Source organism: Phaenicophaeus curvirostris, chromosome 5, assembly GCF_032191515.1.
Source record: "Phaenicophaeus curvirostris isolate KB17595 chromosome 5, BPBGC_Pcur_1.0, whole genome shotgun sequence".
Taxonomy (NCBI): domain Eukaryota; kingdom Metazoa; phylum Chordata; class Aves; order Cuculiformes; family Cuculidae; genus Phaenicophaeus; species Phaenicophaeus curvirostris.
The window spans coordinates 50,344,795-50,361,299 of NC_091396.1; the positions used below are offsets into that span (position 1 = coordinate 50,344,795).

The window sequence follows — 16,505 nt, forward strand, 5'->3', positions numbered from 1 at the left end:
ACAGTGTCTGTCCCATTCCTATTCTTACAGTTTTTTCCTATCCATTTGCCACCATCAGTGATAGGACACTATATGAGATGACTCTTCAGTCTGAACAAGAATGGTCACTCATCTCCATGAACAGCTGCAAATTACTTACTCTAGCAGGGTATCGAAATAGTTTCACAAATCCAAAGTCGTCTCCTGTGGCTAATACTTTGCTATCACTAGTGAGGCAGGAAGCAGTTACATCTGTGACTTCACCAATTATTGGCCAAATTCCTTCACAGCAAGAGCCCAAAACACTTGTCCATGATGCCCAGCCAATCTTTTCTACCTACAAAAAAAACCCTGTTTGAGATAGAGCATGCTTCTTCCCAAGCAGTTTCGTTCCATATCTGATTTCATGAAAAAGCCTTTGCCCTGAAAGATATGTCACATCTAAAAGACAGTATTCTATATATCAAACACTTATTTTCTGACTGTTCAAGACTTCATTCTAGACCCTTACATTTACCTCTATTAACTTCCACTTCCTAAATCTCTAAAAGTATTTTAAAAATTTTGACCTCACCTGCCCTTCCAGGCTACAGAAAACAAATTACGTTTTTCACTAGTGTCTTTGAAAATTATATATTTTCACACTCTGCCCTATGACAACGCTCTGTGCCTGACAAAGCAAATCAATATTATAGCTACAATATACTACAGTTGCCTATGCATATTATGTATACCGTATTGCATTATTACATAAAGATAGACATGAGGTCTTCCGCAACAAGGTTAGAGCTAAGTAATCTGCAATAGATTTTCAAAGGTGTTTAGGTACCAAAATAGGCAGAAGTCCAGTGAAATTTTTATAAGTGCCTAAGTCAACTAAATGTTCATTTCTTAACAGAAGAGACAAAGGTGATATCTCCTATGCATCTTCTCATTCTGATTACATCACCTAATTGGAAAAACTGCAGAAAAGGATAAAGAATAGCTAAACAGAAGCTCTTTCAACAGACCAGTTAAAATAATAGTTTTATACATCGTTCCCTCTTATGTGGAATAGCTGGTTATCTCATTACCCTAAATTCGCCAACAAGTTAAAAAGGTAATCTATTTTCTCACCTCCAAACTAGGAATTGTCTGTTTTTTCCCACGAGGAGCTTCAAAAAACAACTGCTCTTTAGCACCAGTGTTAACTTGCAAGAGCTTCCCTATAAAACATATTACACATAAACATTACATAGAAGATTCCACTGTACAAAAAAAAAAAAAGATCAATGAAAACAAAAAAGAAGAAAAAAGGGTCATATTTAAATTTTTTTGCTAGCAGCCCTACACAAATTATTTGCTTCCATTCAAAAAATTTGCATATATAAATAGTGGATCTGGAAACGTGGGCTTCTGAAGATCTGAGTCCTCTGACCCCTTAAATTCACAGTCCTCCTTTCTCTCTTTAAAAACTGTAACAATGCGTCACCCTTCTCTCATATACGGTTGTCTCATCAGGTGGTAGAGAAAATGTACTGGGTCTAATCCAGAGCGTGTTTGTGACAACTGGCTGAGGAGTATGCGCATGCTCTTGCGACTGAACACAAATGCTGCGTGGCCAAGGGCTGCTTACAAGCAGAAGACTTCTGCTTTCCTTTATGCCCGTTATTTTCTGAGAGAAATTCTCATTAATATTTTTGTTCTCTTCCTGTTTTCAAACTTCTCAGAGGAAGGTAACTTATAACATTCTTGCAAATTAAAATGGACTATTTAAAAAGTGATTATGCAGAGGAATGAGCAGGAAATAATACACTAAACAATTGTACTGCCTTGGTTTTGTATGAAACAGGACTAAAATTAGTATTTAAATTAATCACGTATTAAGACCTAGGAAGACAGGAAATCCAATCTTCCTACTATTTTTGACAAGGGCAGGTATTCCTGAGTTACAGAGGCAACTGCATTAAGTAGTACATTTTTCAAGAAGTAAAAGTCAAACAATAAACACAGAAGTTGAAAAAGAAACGCAAACCAATCTACAGAGACCATCTATTTTACTTAACATCACACAACTTCTAAATCATAGAATCATAGAATCATAGAATCATAGAATCACCAGGTTGGAAGAGACCCACCGGATCATCGAGTCCAACCATAAATATATAAATATATATAGTAGCAAAATATATATACAGTTTTTATAATTATTCCAACGCTGTGAGCATATCCATAAACTAAAGAAAGAAATGTGTCAGCGATGCCCTAAATTCATATTGCGGATGTACCCCGTTTAGTCTATAATGTAATCAATCTTCCAGCACACTTTTAGAACGAATGCTACTTACCTCTTACGTCCCAGTCCATGTGTGTGATATAGCTGGAGGCTCCCTTACAGATTCCTACTCGTTTACTGCTCATTACATTGTAAATATCTACAAAGTTGTCACAGGATGCCACAGCTAAGTACTTTCCAGCCCCTAAAACACATCAGTAAAAACACAACACATTTTAGAAAACTGTAGTGCTCTGTATATTAAACACAAGCACATTCTGGAATTAAGCTATACGCAACTCTGATTTCTCTGAAATGAGCTTGCTAATTTATATGTAGTCCCTGAAAGACTAATGTTCACATTACATAATCAAAATCCGTACAAAATATAAAAACACTATATCATTACAACTTAAACAATAAAAACCATTTGACAAAATTTTAAACATTCACTGCACTCAAAGAGTGGTAAGGCTCAAATAACCAGAAGGAAATGTTGCATGAGAATTGGTATCAATAATTTGCATCAAATTTCTCTTGCAGAAGAAGTATTTTCACTGTAGTAGTAGTATCAGTTTAGGCCATACATTTGAATTCCTCAGTAAGAACTGTACTGTTTAAAACAAACTAGCCTCACCAGGAGTGCTAAGCACTGTAGGGGGGAAAAAGAAGAAAAAAGATGTCAGAACTTTCTGACACACCAGTTTCAAGCATTCACATTAGCTAACAGGAACCTCAGTGAACAGCCAAACTTATGCAGCACTCAAAATGGAACCCTAGGGACCTAGGGCAGTTCCTGGATGATCATAATTTAAAACTATTGCACTCAGGAGGTTACTATGAGCAAATCTATTCTAATATCATCCTCAACTGAGCAACATAGGACTTCACAACCAACATTTTTCAAAATGTTAAGATCAGTCTCCCTGACTTATTTGCTACGTGTTAAAGATTATTATACTACAAATTGCTACTGCTTCTATCTTTTAAAGGTTACAAAGCTTGCTCGAGAAACCTTGACATAGAAATCTTCATTTTAAATCGCTTACCAGGAGAAAATCGGATCTCTGAAATAACATCTTTCCTGTGCTGGAAAGAGACTAGATCCTCCAGGGTATCTGCATTAACTATCAAAAAACTTCCATCATTGAGACCAACGGCTAATGCTTTCCCATCAGGAGAAAAGCAGCAACATCTGCCTCCTATAAGGAATACAGAAATGGCATTCAGGTAAATTTACAGAGCATAATCTCTCTTTTAGATTTAGTTTTTCCAGTAGTAAAGGAAATCTATTCTTATAATATATAGTCTAACAGAATTTTTTAGATGCTGCCAAGGCAATTTCCAAGCTCTACATCTGTGACTGCACACAGAAGCTACTGGCAAAAAGACAAGGACACAACCCCACAATCTAGATTACATTTATTTGAATATTAACTGACATATGTTCTACATTAGTAATATAGATTAATCACTATTAGCTATATCTTTTTAATTTGCTTTTCTTCTTAGTACCTGGTGCCAGTTCTTTGTTACCATTTGCTCTCATAAGGACAACACAGCTGGAAATGACTTTCAGGACTCACGGAATCCAGTCATTTGCTATCACGGTCACTATGTCATATAATTCTTTCAATAAGCATGTCAAGTTTCATTTGAAAAACACTTTAATTTCCAATCTATATTTGTTTACAGTCAGCTTATATACTTTTGTTTCCATGCCAGAATTTTCCATTAGCATAAATATTTTTCTCTATGATTTGTTCCTCCAATTAACTTATAGACAGTAAACCTTTATTTAGCTGACCCCACCACAAAGCTTCTCACACATTATCCTGCAGTTCCTCTTTCTCCATATTCAAATTTCAGTTTAATTTCATTCAGTTGAACACAGATGAGAAATGTACACAAAAATATTCTGCTTAGCTTCTTGTAAATTACACAAACACTTCAGTATGTTCTAGGAAAAATACCTCACTATCACATGTAATTGTCATCCTGCGATCAGCTAGAACACCCTGAGGAGCCTTCTACTTACTCCTCAGTTACTCCTCAGCTACACAGACACATCACAGTCATCAAGTCCTGCCTTTTTTATTACCAAATATTATCTCATTTTTATTACTGTAGCCTGCAGAAATATCCAGCTTTTTCTGTACAGTGTACCTGTGCTTTTTAAGATTGCTAAAGCTCTCAAAATGTTGTCTCATCAGCAAATTAAGCTATTGCAGTCCCTATTTTTTCTGCCAAAACTACTCTTAAAAATATTAATAAACATCAACTTTAAGATTTAAATAGACTTCACAAACTTGAAACTTTCTTGTTTAATCCATGCTTGTGCCGCTTACTTTATCAATCCAAATGATCTTCAACTAAGCTTCCTATAAGGTATGGATCAAAATACTTTGCTGAACACCAAACAGATAAAACCTATTGCTTTCCTTTGCCTAGCAAAGCATATATGCCATTAAAAGCTTGTTAAGGCCAGTCTGGTCGAATCCTAAAAAAAATAGTCTCTTTATACGATGTCACAACAGATTTTTCCACCAATCAAACCAGAATTTAGTTATATAGTATAAAATGAATAAGAACTTTATTACTGTCTCTTCCTTTAACATTCCACAGTCATCTCCTAACATTCACAAAGAAGAGAAATTCAACATTACTTCCAAGATTTCTTCAAAAAAATTCTAGATTCTAAGTCCTCCACTGTTCAAAAAAGCTCATCATACTACAAGCAACTTGGCAGATCTATAGAACTGGCTGAACTTTTACTGTTAATTCACTGACATATAGACATTACAATTGTAAATAATCTTCAGAATGGTTTACATAGAAATCTTTTGTACAGATTCATTAGCAAAGGCTCAGGGCCACATAATTAATGAACATATGAATAAAATAATTTGAGCAAAGAAAGGAATTAATTCAGTCTTGCTTTTGAAAGATTCACAATGCTAGAAAATGTCATCTGAATTCAGTTAAATATTTTTTTATACTAAGCATCTTACCCTTCTTCAATTTGCGAACAGCTAACATACAATGGCTAGGAGACAAATCCCATATTCTTAAGGTTTTGTCATCACTTACAGTGGCACAAATAGGTAAATGAGGATGAGTAGCTAGACCCCAAACTTCCCCCTCCATGTGACCCTGAAAAAACACAATGAATTATATGACTTTGTATTTGAAACTGAAATATAAAATAATACATTTAAGGAAGTTAAAAAAAACCCAACAAAACAAAAACAGAGAAAACATGCACTGTCTTTACAGGATAACATAGAAATATTTGAAGAGAAACATAGAACACCTGAAAAAACCTCCCCCGGCTCCTAGGTTAGTACTAGAGAAATTTTTTTTCCCCGAGTAATAATCCTCACACACATCTAATGTCAACGACACAAACAGTGGGATTGAGTGCACTCTCAGCAAGTTTCTGGATGACACGAAGCTGAGTGGTGGAGCTGACATCCCTGAGGGATAGGATGCCATCTAGAGGGACCTGGACAAGCTGAAGAAGTGGGTCCATGTGAACTTCATGAAGTTCAACAAGTCCGAGAGCAAGGTCCTGCATCTGGGCCAGGGCAACCTCCAGTATCAATACAGGCTGGGGGATGAAGGGATTGAGAGCAGCCCTGCGGCAAGCACTTGGGGGTGCTGGTGGATGAAAAGCTGAACATGAGCTGGCAATGTGCACTCGCAGTCCAGAAAGCCAACTGTATCCTGGGCACCAAAAGAAGTGTGGCCAGTAAGTCAAGAGAGGTGATTCTGCCCCTTTACTCTGCTCTTGTGAGACCCCACCTGGAGCACTGTGTCCAGCTCTGGATCTCACAGCACAGGAAGGACATGGACCTGTTGGAGCAGGTCCAGAGGAGGGCCACAAAATAGATCAGAGGGATGGAACACTTCTCCTATGAAGAAAGGCTGAAAGAGCTGGGGTTGTTCTGCATGGAGAAGAAAAGGCTCCAATGAAATCTTTTATCTCACCTTTCAACACTTAATGGGGGTCTACAAAAATGATGGGGACAGACTTGTTAGCAGGGCCTGTTGCGACAGGACAAGGGGTAAAGGTTTTTTACTAAAAGAGGTCAGATTTAGACTAGATATAAGAAAGAAATTTTTTACAATGTGAGTGGTGAAACATTGGACGAAGTTGCCCAGAAACATAGTAGAAGCCCCATTCCAGGAAACATTCAAGGCCACATTGGACAGGACTCTGAGCAACCTCATCTACTTATCCCTTTTCACTGCAGGGGGTTGGACTAGATGATGTTTAAGGGTCCCTTCCAACCCAAACTACTCTAAGATTCTATGACGTAGACTTTTTTCTTCACCTTAGGTTCCAATACATTATTTAAGAAATCTAATTCTTTACATATGGCATTGGCCTGTAGCATATAGAAACGCAGTCTGTTCAGTATGGGAAAGAAAACTGAATTTCTTTTTACATAATTACAAGGAAAGTCTAAAAGTAAACCTCAAGGAGGCAACATTTAAAAATAATTAGAATAATCAGAAAAAGGTTAATAAAGAACTTGGTGGAGGACCCACTGTCTCACACACTTTTTGGGTTTTTTTAAACAAAAAAATTATGTTGGTCTTCTTGAAAGGATGAACTTGTTGAACAAATTATTACATGAAATTCTGTGAACCTGTTTTGCTCACAAGAGTCATAATGGTCTAGCCTAGCATTAAAAATCTTTGAAGTGATAGTAATAACTCACTAACTTCACTAGTAACTAAAATGCTTGTTATTTCACTGAAGTCTTTACTTGAAAAATAAATCTGTGTGTGTGGTATGGAATATTCGACTGATATTTAATATGTACCTGAACCAGCAGAGTTATTGGTCCACTTTTATCCACCTCCAATATTTCACCATTCTTTGTGCCCACTAAAATATGACCATGTCCTAAAGATATGGCACGTATAGAAGGATTATCTTCTAAGAGGAGACCTAGAACATTAAAATGTTAGAAGACAGAAGATTCTCAAGTGTGCCCACACATGCAAATTACATTCTCATGGTAGAAAAAGATATGCAGTAGTAAAGAAATAAAACATATTCTTATAAGGAAGAACTTATATGTTTTGATTATTTTGGGAGAATTTAGCAATTATCCAGTCAACACTAATCATTCTTCTCAGTTGAGTATCTCTGAAGTTTAATCAGCCTGGGTCACTGGCAATCTTAGTGAAAAAATGTACATGTGAATTATCAACTATACTGCCACCTTTTATGGCACCTTCAAATCTGGCTTTTAATTAAACAGATATGATACTGAGATACTCTGTAGTAGAAAGTGTTAGTGTGTTTACATTCCTGATTTTTGAAAATAAAACCATATAAATGTAATTTTAGGGGGAGCTGAAGGGGAAGAAAAGGCTATCTGGAATGCCAAACAGGGAAAATTGTAAATCAGCACCAAATCAAAAATAAACAGAAGAAATAGAAATAACAGGAATGAAAAAGTTCTTAAATATATACATTGACAGAAAAGTAAGTCATTAAATGCACTAATATCTTACAATACTAACTACAATTCTGAATTCCATTCCTCCTTCAAAGCAAGTAAGATCAGACAAAATACTTCATGATTAGACATACAACAGATATTTTGGTTGCCACTTTACCCCCAAAAATTTAAAAATAAAAAAAGTCACCTGCGTGGTGAGAGACTACAGGTTAAATTAATGACTTCAGGCAGATAATAAGGTAAATATTATGATCTGCAACCAACAAATGTGCAAACAAATACTATGACATAACAGTCCCCTCCCAACAGAAATATGAGTTATTTATAATCAATAAAACTTTAAAAGCGTGATTTTTAGTATTTGCTATGTCAAATGTGGATTTCCCCCTACTGGGAAAAACAATTCCACAGAAAAAGTTTTCAAAAGAAAGTATCTGAAATAGAATAAAAAAAAAAGAAGAGGATAAAGTTTGTGTTACCTTTGGACCCAGGGGCCAAAGCAGCCCTTTTGATGGCATAGGTTTTGAGACAACGTTCAAAGGTATCGTCCCAGAGAGCTACTACCCCATCCTTTCCTCCAGTGACAAATCCCTGGATGGACAGGGAGGTGGAAGGTGGGGAAATATATCACAAGTTATAATCAGTTTTTCTCTTTCCTTAACTTTTCAGTAATTTCTGCCAATATTGAAAATGGACAATATACAACACTGTAATACACAGAACTACATGTTAGAGATGAAGAGATCAGAAGCAACAAAATGATTGAATACTCCTGACAAAGGCTGCACAATTCTGTACAGTCAATGTACACAGGTTGAAGTTCTAACCAGTAAGCTTCAACTATACTAGAAAAATAATTTAACTGACATATTGAATTTTTTTTCTTCATATTTAGCACCAATAGCCCTTTGGAATTCCACAACACTCCAAACTAAATACTGTACCACTTGCAAAAATTTGATCAGTGTTAAAATTGTCCAAATACAAGCACGTGTGCACCACTCTGTCTTCAAAAAGCATTAACAGCTACTTAATGAAGCAAGAGGTATACTTAAAACTGAGGCCATTAGTACTTCCTTTTGAAGAATTTAATTCCTGCAATACGAAATCCAAAAAGATGCTTTGCAAAAACCTATTATAATGAAAGGTGGAGTAACTTGGTCTAACCTAGCAAAAGACACACACATATAACTTCAGGAACACAAGTAACCTAACTGGAACATCCATTTACATTTAAGCATATGCTTAGAGGTTTTCCTCAGTCAAAAGAAGTTGAGAATCAGGATCGAGCACTTAATAACTACAAACTGAATGCTTCTACCAATAGTTGGTAATTACAGCACAAAGTAGTAAAGTATGATCTTCCTCTCTCACTACTCACATATTCCATTAAACTTATGGATGCTTAAATCAGAAAGTACTCTTACTTACCATAAGTTAGTATTATTGCCTTAGTAAGAGCTCATGAAAATTACTATGATGTCAATGGACTACACAGGTCTGAGAAACAACATACTACGTAAGAATTAGAGATATGCATACAACGCTATTTTGAATCTGGACCTCACAATGTGTTTCTTCAATGGTTATAAAGCCCTGGATTTCAGAGTTTGGGAAAGGCCTAACTTCACAGACTACTTTGTCCAAACATCAAAAAACATTGAGTAGTTTTATTTACTTTTTCCAATGCGTGCATGCTGAACACAGGACCATCATGTGCTTTGACAGTTTTTATGAGAAACACATCTCTCCAAATACACACATCCCCCGTGGAAGTTCCAGAAAACGCCATCTCTTCAGTCCAGCCATATACTGCACACATCATTGTGTCAGTTCTTCCCAATGCACCTATGCAGCCCTTTCTCCCAATTAGTCCTCCACCTGGTTCAAATCAAGAACAAGTCATCAAATGTTTGCTTAGACTTATTTTCCAAAACCTAAACAATTTTATCCAGAGCAACAAGTACTTTTTTTCCAGTTCACTTATGCTCCAAAAAAAAATTGAGCCTGAGAAGAGTTCTCACAAAATGAAATTTTTGTACTATTTGGAATCTTTCAAGAAAAAAACTTACTACTTGAATCATTATTTGAATATGAGCATATATCCACACAGACATACAAAGATAAAGTGCATCTGTAAACTTCCATCTAAACAAAAAACTTAAAATCTACTAAACAACCCATATAAGTTCCTAATGAAATTAATTTGAAAAAAAACCTGTTTAAATCTGGACATTCCATCTTTTTCATAATGTGTTTTCAATGGGAAGACTTCTGATTTTATTTTAAACGCTTCCTATATTGGCCTTGAGGTAACAGAAACGTTATAGCTATATAAATTTAAAAAGTCTTTAAAATACCATATCCAAAATCATTTGACAGGCATAACACAAAGTAACTTCTGGCTAGAAAGCCAGATATGTACTTTCACAGTCCTCAGAGAAACTTCATGTGGTGCAACACAGAAACCCCTCAGGATCTGCCATTTCATACTGTTCTCCTACTTAGAGGGAAGGTCTCTGCACCTCTCTGCCATCACTTGGTACTGATGAAAATTTAGTCGAAAGCATACCTTGACATCACTTCTCACATCAAGTGAGCCTGCTCTAGTGCAGATTTCAGAGACCTAGCATTTGATAATGTGCACTAATACTCTGCTTCTCACATTAACATTGCTAAGTGGGTTTCACGGTGAGTACTTGGCGATGGTGCCACTGCCGTTTCACACAGATAGGCATTAAAGACAATTGATTAAATGGCTACAGGTTGTTCAGAAGGGACAGACTGGGTAGGAGGGGAGGAGGTGTTGCTCTCTGTCTCAGGAAAGGGATAGAATGTGAAGAGCTGTCGTTGAAGAGTAGCCATGAACAGGCTGAGAACTTGTGGGTCTGAATTAAAGACAGAGGAACCAACGGGATCCCTGTGGTTAGTGTATAATACAGGCCACCCGATCAAGGAGAACCAACTGATGAAGTTGTCTTCCTCCAGCTACAGGAGACTTCACACTCGCAAGCTCTCCATCTATTCGGAGACTTCAACCACCCCAACATATGCTGGAAAAGTAGCACAGCAAGCTGTAGGCAATCCAGGAGACTCCTGGAGTGCATTGAGGATCTTAGTCCAGCTAATAGAGACCCCCACCCGAGGAGGTGCAATACTGGACTTCATGGTCACCAATACAAGCAAACTCATCAGTGATAGTAGGATAAGAGGCAGCCTGGGCTGCAGTGATCATGCACTGGTGGAGTTCAAGGTCCAGAGGAATACAGGACAGGTGAGGAGTACAGTCAGGACACTAAGTTTGAGGAAAGCAGACTTCCAGCTCTTCAAGCAATTACTCGGTAGGATCCCCTGGGACATAGTCCTCCAAGACAATAGAGCAGAACAGAGCTGGAAAATATTTAAGGATGCTTTCCCTAAAACACAAGAGCACACAGTCCCCATATGCAGAAAATCAGGCAGGGAAGGGAAGAGACCGGCATGGCTGAGTCGAGACCTGCTGGTTAAAATAAAGAAGAGGGAACTGCACAGGCAGTACAAGCGGAGGCAGGGAACCTGCCACGTGTATAGGGACACTGCCCTGTTGTGTAGGGAGGAAGTTGGGAAGGCCAAGACACAGTTGGACCTGAACTTGGCAAGGGAAGTAAAAACTAACACGAAGGGCTTCTACAGGTACGTCAATTAAAAGAGGAAGGTCAAAGAGAATGTACCCCCACTGATGGTTGGGAATGGTGACCTCATATCAACAGACGAGGAGACAGTTGAGGTACTTAAACAACTTTTTTGCCTCAGTCTTCACGAATAACTGCTCTCCTCACCCCTCCTGTGTCATGGGACAGCAAGATGGTGACCAGAGGGATAAAACCCCTCCCACTGAAGAGGAGGATCAAGTTTGTGACCACCTGAGGAACCTGAACATTTATGTCTATTGGACCTGATTAGATGCATCCCAGAGTCCTGAAGGAATTAGCAGATGTGGTTGCCAAGCCACTCTCCATATTTGAAAAGTCATGGCAATCAGGAGAAGTCCCATGTGACTGGAAGAAGGGTAATGTGCCCATTTTTAAAACGGGCAGAAAAGACAACCCTGAGAACTACCAACCTGTCAGCCTCACCTCTGTGCCTGGGAAGATCATGGAACAGATCCTCCTAGAAGCTATGCTAAAGCACAGGGAGGACATGGAGGTGATTACTGGCAGCCAGCACGGCTTCACCAGCGGTAAATACTGTATGACCAACTTAGTTGCTTTCTACAATGGGGTAACTGCAGCAGTGGACGGATGTGATCTACCTAGACTTCTGTAAAGCCTTTGACATGGTCCCCCACAACATCCTCCTCTCTAAATTGGAGAGAGATAGATTTGATGAGTGGACGATACGGTGGGTAAGAAACTGGTTGCAGGGTCATATTCAGAGAGTAGTGGTCAATGGCTCAAAGTCCAGATGGAGATCTGAGACTAGTGGTGTCCCTCGGGGGTCCATACTGGCACCAGTGCTGTTTAATATCTTCATCAATGATACTGACGGCGAGATTGAGTGCACCCTCAGCAAGTCTGCAAATGACACCAAGCTGACCGGTGTAGTTGCCACACCGGAAGGACGGGATGTCATACAGAGGAACACGGACAGGCTGGAGAAGTGGGTCTGTGAGAACCTCTTGAGGTTCAACAAGGCCAAGTGCAAGGTTCTACACCGTGGTTGGGGGAATCCCCGTTTTCAGTACATGATGGGGGATGACGTGATTGAGAGCTGCCCTGTAGAGAAGGACTTGGAGGTGCTGGCTGATGAGAAGCTCAACATGAGCCAGCAATGTGTGCTCGCAGCTCAGAAGGCCAACCATATCCTGGGCTGCATCAAAAGAAGTGTGGCCAGCAGGGCGAGGGAGGGGATTCTGCCCCTCTATTCTTCTCTTGTGAAACCTCATCTGGAGTACTGTGTCCTGTTCTGGAATCCTCAACATAAGAAGGATATAGAGTTGTTGGAACAGGTCCAGAGAAGGGCTACAAATGTGATCTGAGGGCTGGAGCACCTTCCATATGAGGACAGGCTGAGAGAGTTGGGGTTGTTCAGCCTGGAGAAGAGAAGGCTTCAAGGAGATCTCATAGTGACTTTCCAGTACCTGAAAGGGGCCTACAAGAAAGCTGGAGAGGGATTACTCATAAAGGGTTGTGGTGATAGGATGAGGGAGAATAGGTATAAACTGGAAAAGGGGAAGATTCAGACTAGACATTAGGAAGAATTTCTTCACCATGCGACTGGTGAGACACTGGAACAGGTTGCCCAGGGAAGCTGTGGCTGCCCCATCCCTGGAGGTGTTCAAGGCCAAGTTAGATGGGGCCTTGGGCAGCCTGATCTAGTGGGATGTCCCTGCCCATGGCAGGGTGTTGGAACTAGGTGATCTTTAAGGTCCCTTCCAACCCTAACTATTCTATGATTTTATGATTCAATGTCAGAGAGAAAAGAGGTATTTTAAACAATTTCATTTCTTCGTTCAAAATCACCATCTCCACGCTTCTATCACAGTTAAGATTTTTGTAAAGAATTTATAGTAATTCATTCAGTAAACATCCTGACACACTTTGTTCTTTCTACAGATAACAAACACAATTGTTAAAAATCAAGAATTTATATTGACTTTAATAGTTTGCTCTCAGGCAATCTTGATTAATTTCTGTTGGAGCCAGAACTGAGATAACCAGTATTTTTTTTTTTTTTGGTCACAGACTTTTTTCTCCACAATTAATTTTTATCAGGGACTCCTGTGAGTTGATTCTGCATGTATAATTACAACATTCTTAGCAGATAAGCTAGTCTTCGGTAGCACACATGGTTTAAGGTTTGAAACAATTAAGTTCACACTAATATCAAGGAATGGATTTTTCACTCTTCAAAATTTTTCAAGCAGATAAAGCAAGCCACTTTATGTTGGTTTTCAGTTGTCAAGTTCAACAGACAAATGTGAATAAACAGGTCTCAACTGGCACATAATCCCCTAGCGATACCCTCTCTGAATTATTGTATGTGGGTTTTTATAACCTTCAATTTTTTTATATTTATGCCTCATTATAGCATATATATTCCAAAGGTCCTTCTCCCAAAATTTATTCTATGATTTTACTGCAGCTCTGTAACACTTTCAGATGTGCTATATTATTATTAGGTATAAAAACAGACAGTAGAAAATTGAGGGTACTTTCTACTGTGTAGCTCTAGCTTCATGGGTAATTCTTACAAGAATTCCCACTTCTACCATGTCAATTATTGTTATGTCTACTAAGGCAAAGCTAAATTAGAGATGTGCAAAGAAAACATTCACCTTTAATGCATGAAACATTCTATAAGAGATGCAATATTTATCCTTTAAGTAACAGAAAATGCTGTAATTCGGAAAAGTTTCCTTACCTGCTCTACGCCAGAATTTCATGTGTTTAATTCCAACAGTAATCAATTTATCAGGCATAAAAGGATTAATCTTAACAACAAAAATCTTATCCTTGCTTCCCCTGAAATGCAAAGCAAAATATTTAAAATAAAAATGTAACTATTCATATTTTTAAACAGGTTTTCATTCTGGGTTCTTTTTGCTAATCTATACCTTCTGTATCTTGCTAACAACTTAGTTACAATTCATTAACAATAGTTTATTATCAGAAGGAAGAAAGCCAAAGTACTAATATAGCAAGTCCTGTTCTATTTTCATTACCCTTCAGCTTCCAAAGCAGGTGAGTAGTTATGTTACTTCAAAAACTCACTAGATGGCATTTTCTCTGCAAAAGCATGTACTAAAAGTTTAGGTATATGACGTTCAGACCTCTGACAGCTCATAATGAAACATAAAGGTGCAAAGTTTAAATCTTATTTAGCAGTCTCTCGTTTTGATAATAAATTGCTATTCTCATCCACCTTTTAATTAATTTTTCTATTTTTCTTGTTGGAATAAGACCTATGCTGCTACATCCATTTTAAATTGAAAATTTCAGTTATTTCAAAAAACATTAAAACCTGTTGTGTGTTTTAGATTTTCTACTATCCTTTTATAAAATCAATGCCTTGCTTCAGTCCTCTAATTTGAAAAACAGCTTTCATCTGGTTTTGCTACCTATGGAAGGGAAGAAATGCTTTCTAGTAGGTTTTTTTTTCTTTAAAATGCAGAAAAGCCTCTAATCCCTGATTTTTGCTCTTTGTTCATGAGCGGCAATAATATTTTACCTTCTGCTGTTTTCTGTCACTGAATGAACTAGTAGCAAAAAGGGTGAATCAGTTTCTTTCCAAACTCACACTGTAATCCTCAAAAGTATAGATGCTGCTTTCAGAAATTCTATTAAATTCCTCTAACGAGGTAGGAGGAAAAACATTCCAGAAACTAAATCCACTATAAACTGGTTTAAATTTGATTTTAAAAAAAGTAATTAAGATACGTGGGTTCAGAGAGCTCGGGGGGAAGCTAAGGGGATTGGAATCACATGATACGTAGACAAATGAAAGGCCCAAAGCAGCATCTTCAGAGAAATCAAGCTCACAGGCTTCTGACAAATAACTGGGAAGGGTGTGCTGCTCTTTATCTACATCATCTATTCAGCATTTTCACTCCTCAGTGGATAAGAAACTCAAAGTATGTTTAAAAAGAAAATGAGAGTGTCATTGAAAAGCAACAAATTGATAGAATGGAATTTAATGAATAAAAAGGAATGTAATACTTTTTAAAACTGTATCTGCAGAGAATAACAAATCCTTTTCAAGCCTACTTAAAACAGCATTTAGAGTACACATGATGAATCCAGACAGAGTGGGGAATAGCCCACTCACATTACTACTCAGTGTAAAGCTACAGAACCTTAGAAACAAGAAAGTCAAAGGTTTCAAAGAAATTACTCAACATTAGAAATAATATTCTATCTTGTAGATTAAAACTCTAAATTAAATAATCTGTGCAGAGTCAAAGAAATTTCCAAAATATTTAACCTTTGGAGGTTATTTAGTCTAACTTCCTGTTCAAAGCAGAGCTAACTTTGAAGTTAGGTCAGGCTGCTCAGGACTCAGAGGAAAAGGAAAGAAGGTGAAGAAAAGAGAACTGAGCAAAACAACTACAAACTATCATCCCAAGAAAGAGGTGACCTCTGATGGAAAAGATCTTAAAAGTAATACTGAGAAGGCAAAGCATATATCACCATCTCTGAGAGGGCGAACAGAAGTGCATGGAGTAAGTTTTAAAGAAATTATTTTGAAACACATCAAATAAACACAAATAAACTTTGTCTTCTATGTCTTCTTTCTCCATCAGTTGAGCTGTAATAATTTTTGTGGACTCCAGAGCCTCAGCTTTTTCTTTCAAAGGAACTCTTAAATGTGTTAAATGTTATCACTAATGCTAAATGTGTTAAATGTTATTGATAATGTTATCACTGTGCTAAATGTTATCACCTGTACCACTTAACTAATAGAAACTGCTATTTTTTTCAAAGAACCATTACTCTTTAATGAACATAATTTGTTTCTTGTTATTTGAAAGTAAATCTAAGTACGAATTTTAAAACAAAGTTAAATTCCTACCTCACTGCTGAAAGCTTTTCCCCTTTCTTCCAATCCCAGAGTACAATAGTGTGATTGTCGTCTATTCCAACAGAAGCCAATCGTTTCCCATCCGCTAGAAAAATAAATTTATGATTAAGAGAACAGATAAACAACATTATGTTGCAAGAATAAGAAATCATATTAAAAAATATTATAACTTCACAAATGTTATAAGAAGAATGTACAAACAGTTCAATAATTGTATGACGTGGGCTTAGAGG

General features: G+C 37.5%; 1 protein-coding gene across 7 annotated transcripts in view; it reads right to left on the reverse strand.

Moving 5' to 3' along the window:
* The window catches only part of EML5 (EMAP like 5), a 113,959-nt gene that overhangs the window by 36,703 nt on the left and 60,751 nt on the right, over positions 1–16,505 (reverse strand). For all 7 annotated transcript variants that reach the window (XM_069858650.1, XM_069858649.1, XM_069858648.1 and 4 more), the window contains 10 exons: positions 16,264–16,357; positions 14,116–14,216; positions 9,392–9,594; positions 8,193–8,304; positions 7,066–7,193; positions 5,245–5,386; positions 3,283–3,435; positions 2,307–2,438; positions 1,096–1,184; positions 140–316 (listed from right to left, as the gene is read on the reverse strand). In XM_069858650.1, the coding sequence (XP_069714751.1) occupies positions 140–316; positions 1,096–1,184; positions 2,307–2,438; positions 3,283–3,435; positions 5,245–5,386; positions 7,066–7,193; positions 8,193–8,304; positions 9,392–9,594; positions 14,116–14,216; positions 16,264–16,357 (1,331 nt within the window). The remainder of the gene's footprint in view (positions 1–139; positions 317–1,095; positions 1,185–2,306; positions 2,439–3,282; positions 3,436–5,244; positions 5,387–7,065; positions 7,194–8,192; positions 8,305–9,391; positions 9,595–14,115; positions 14,217–16,263; positions 16,358–16,505) is intronic.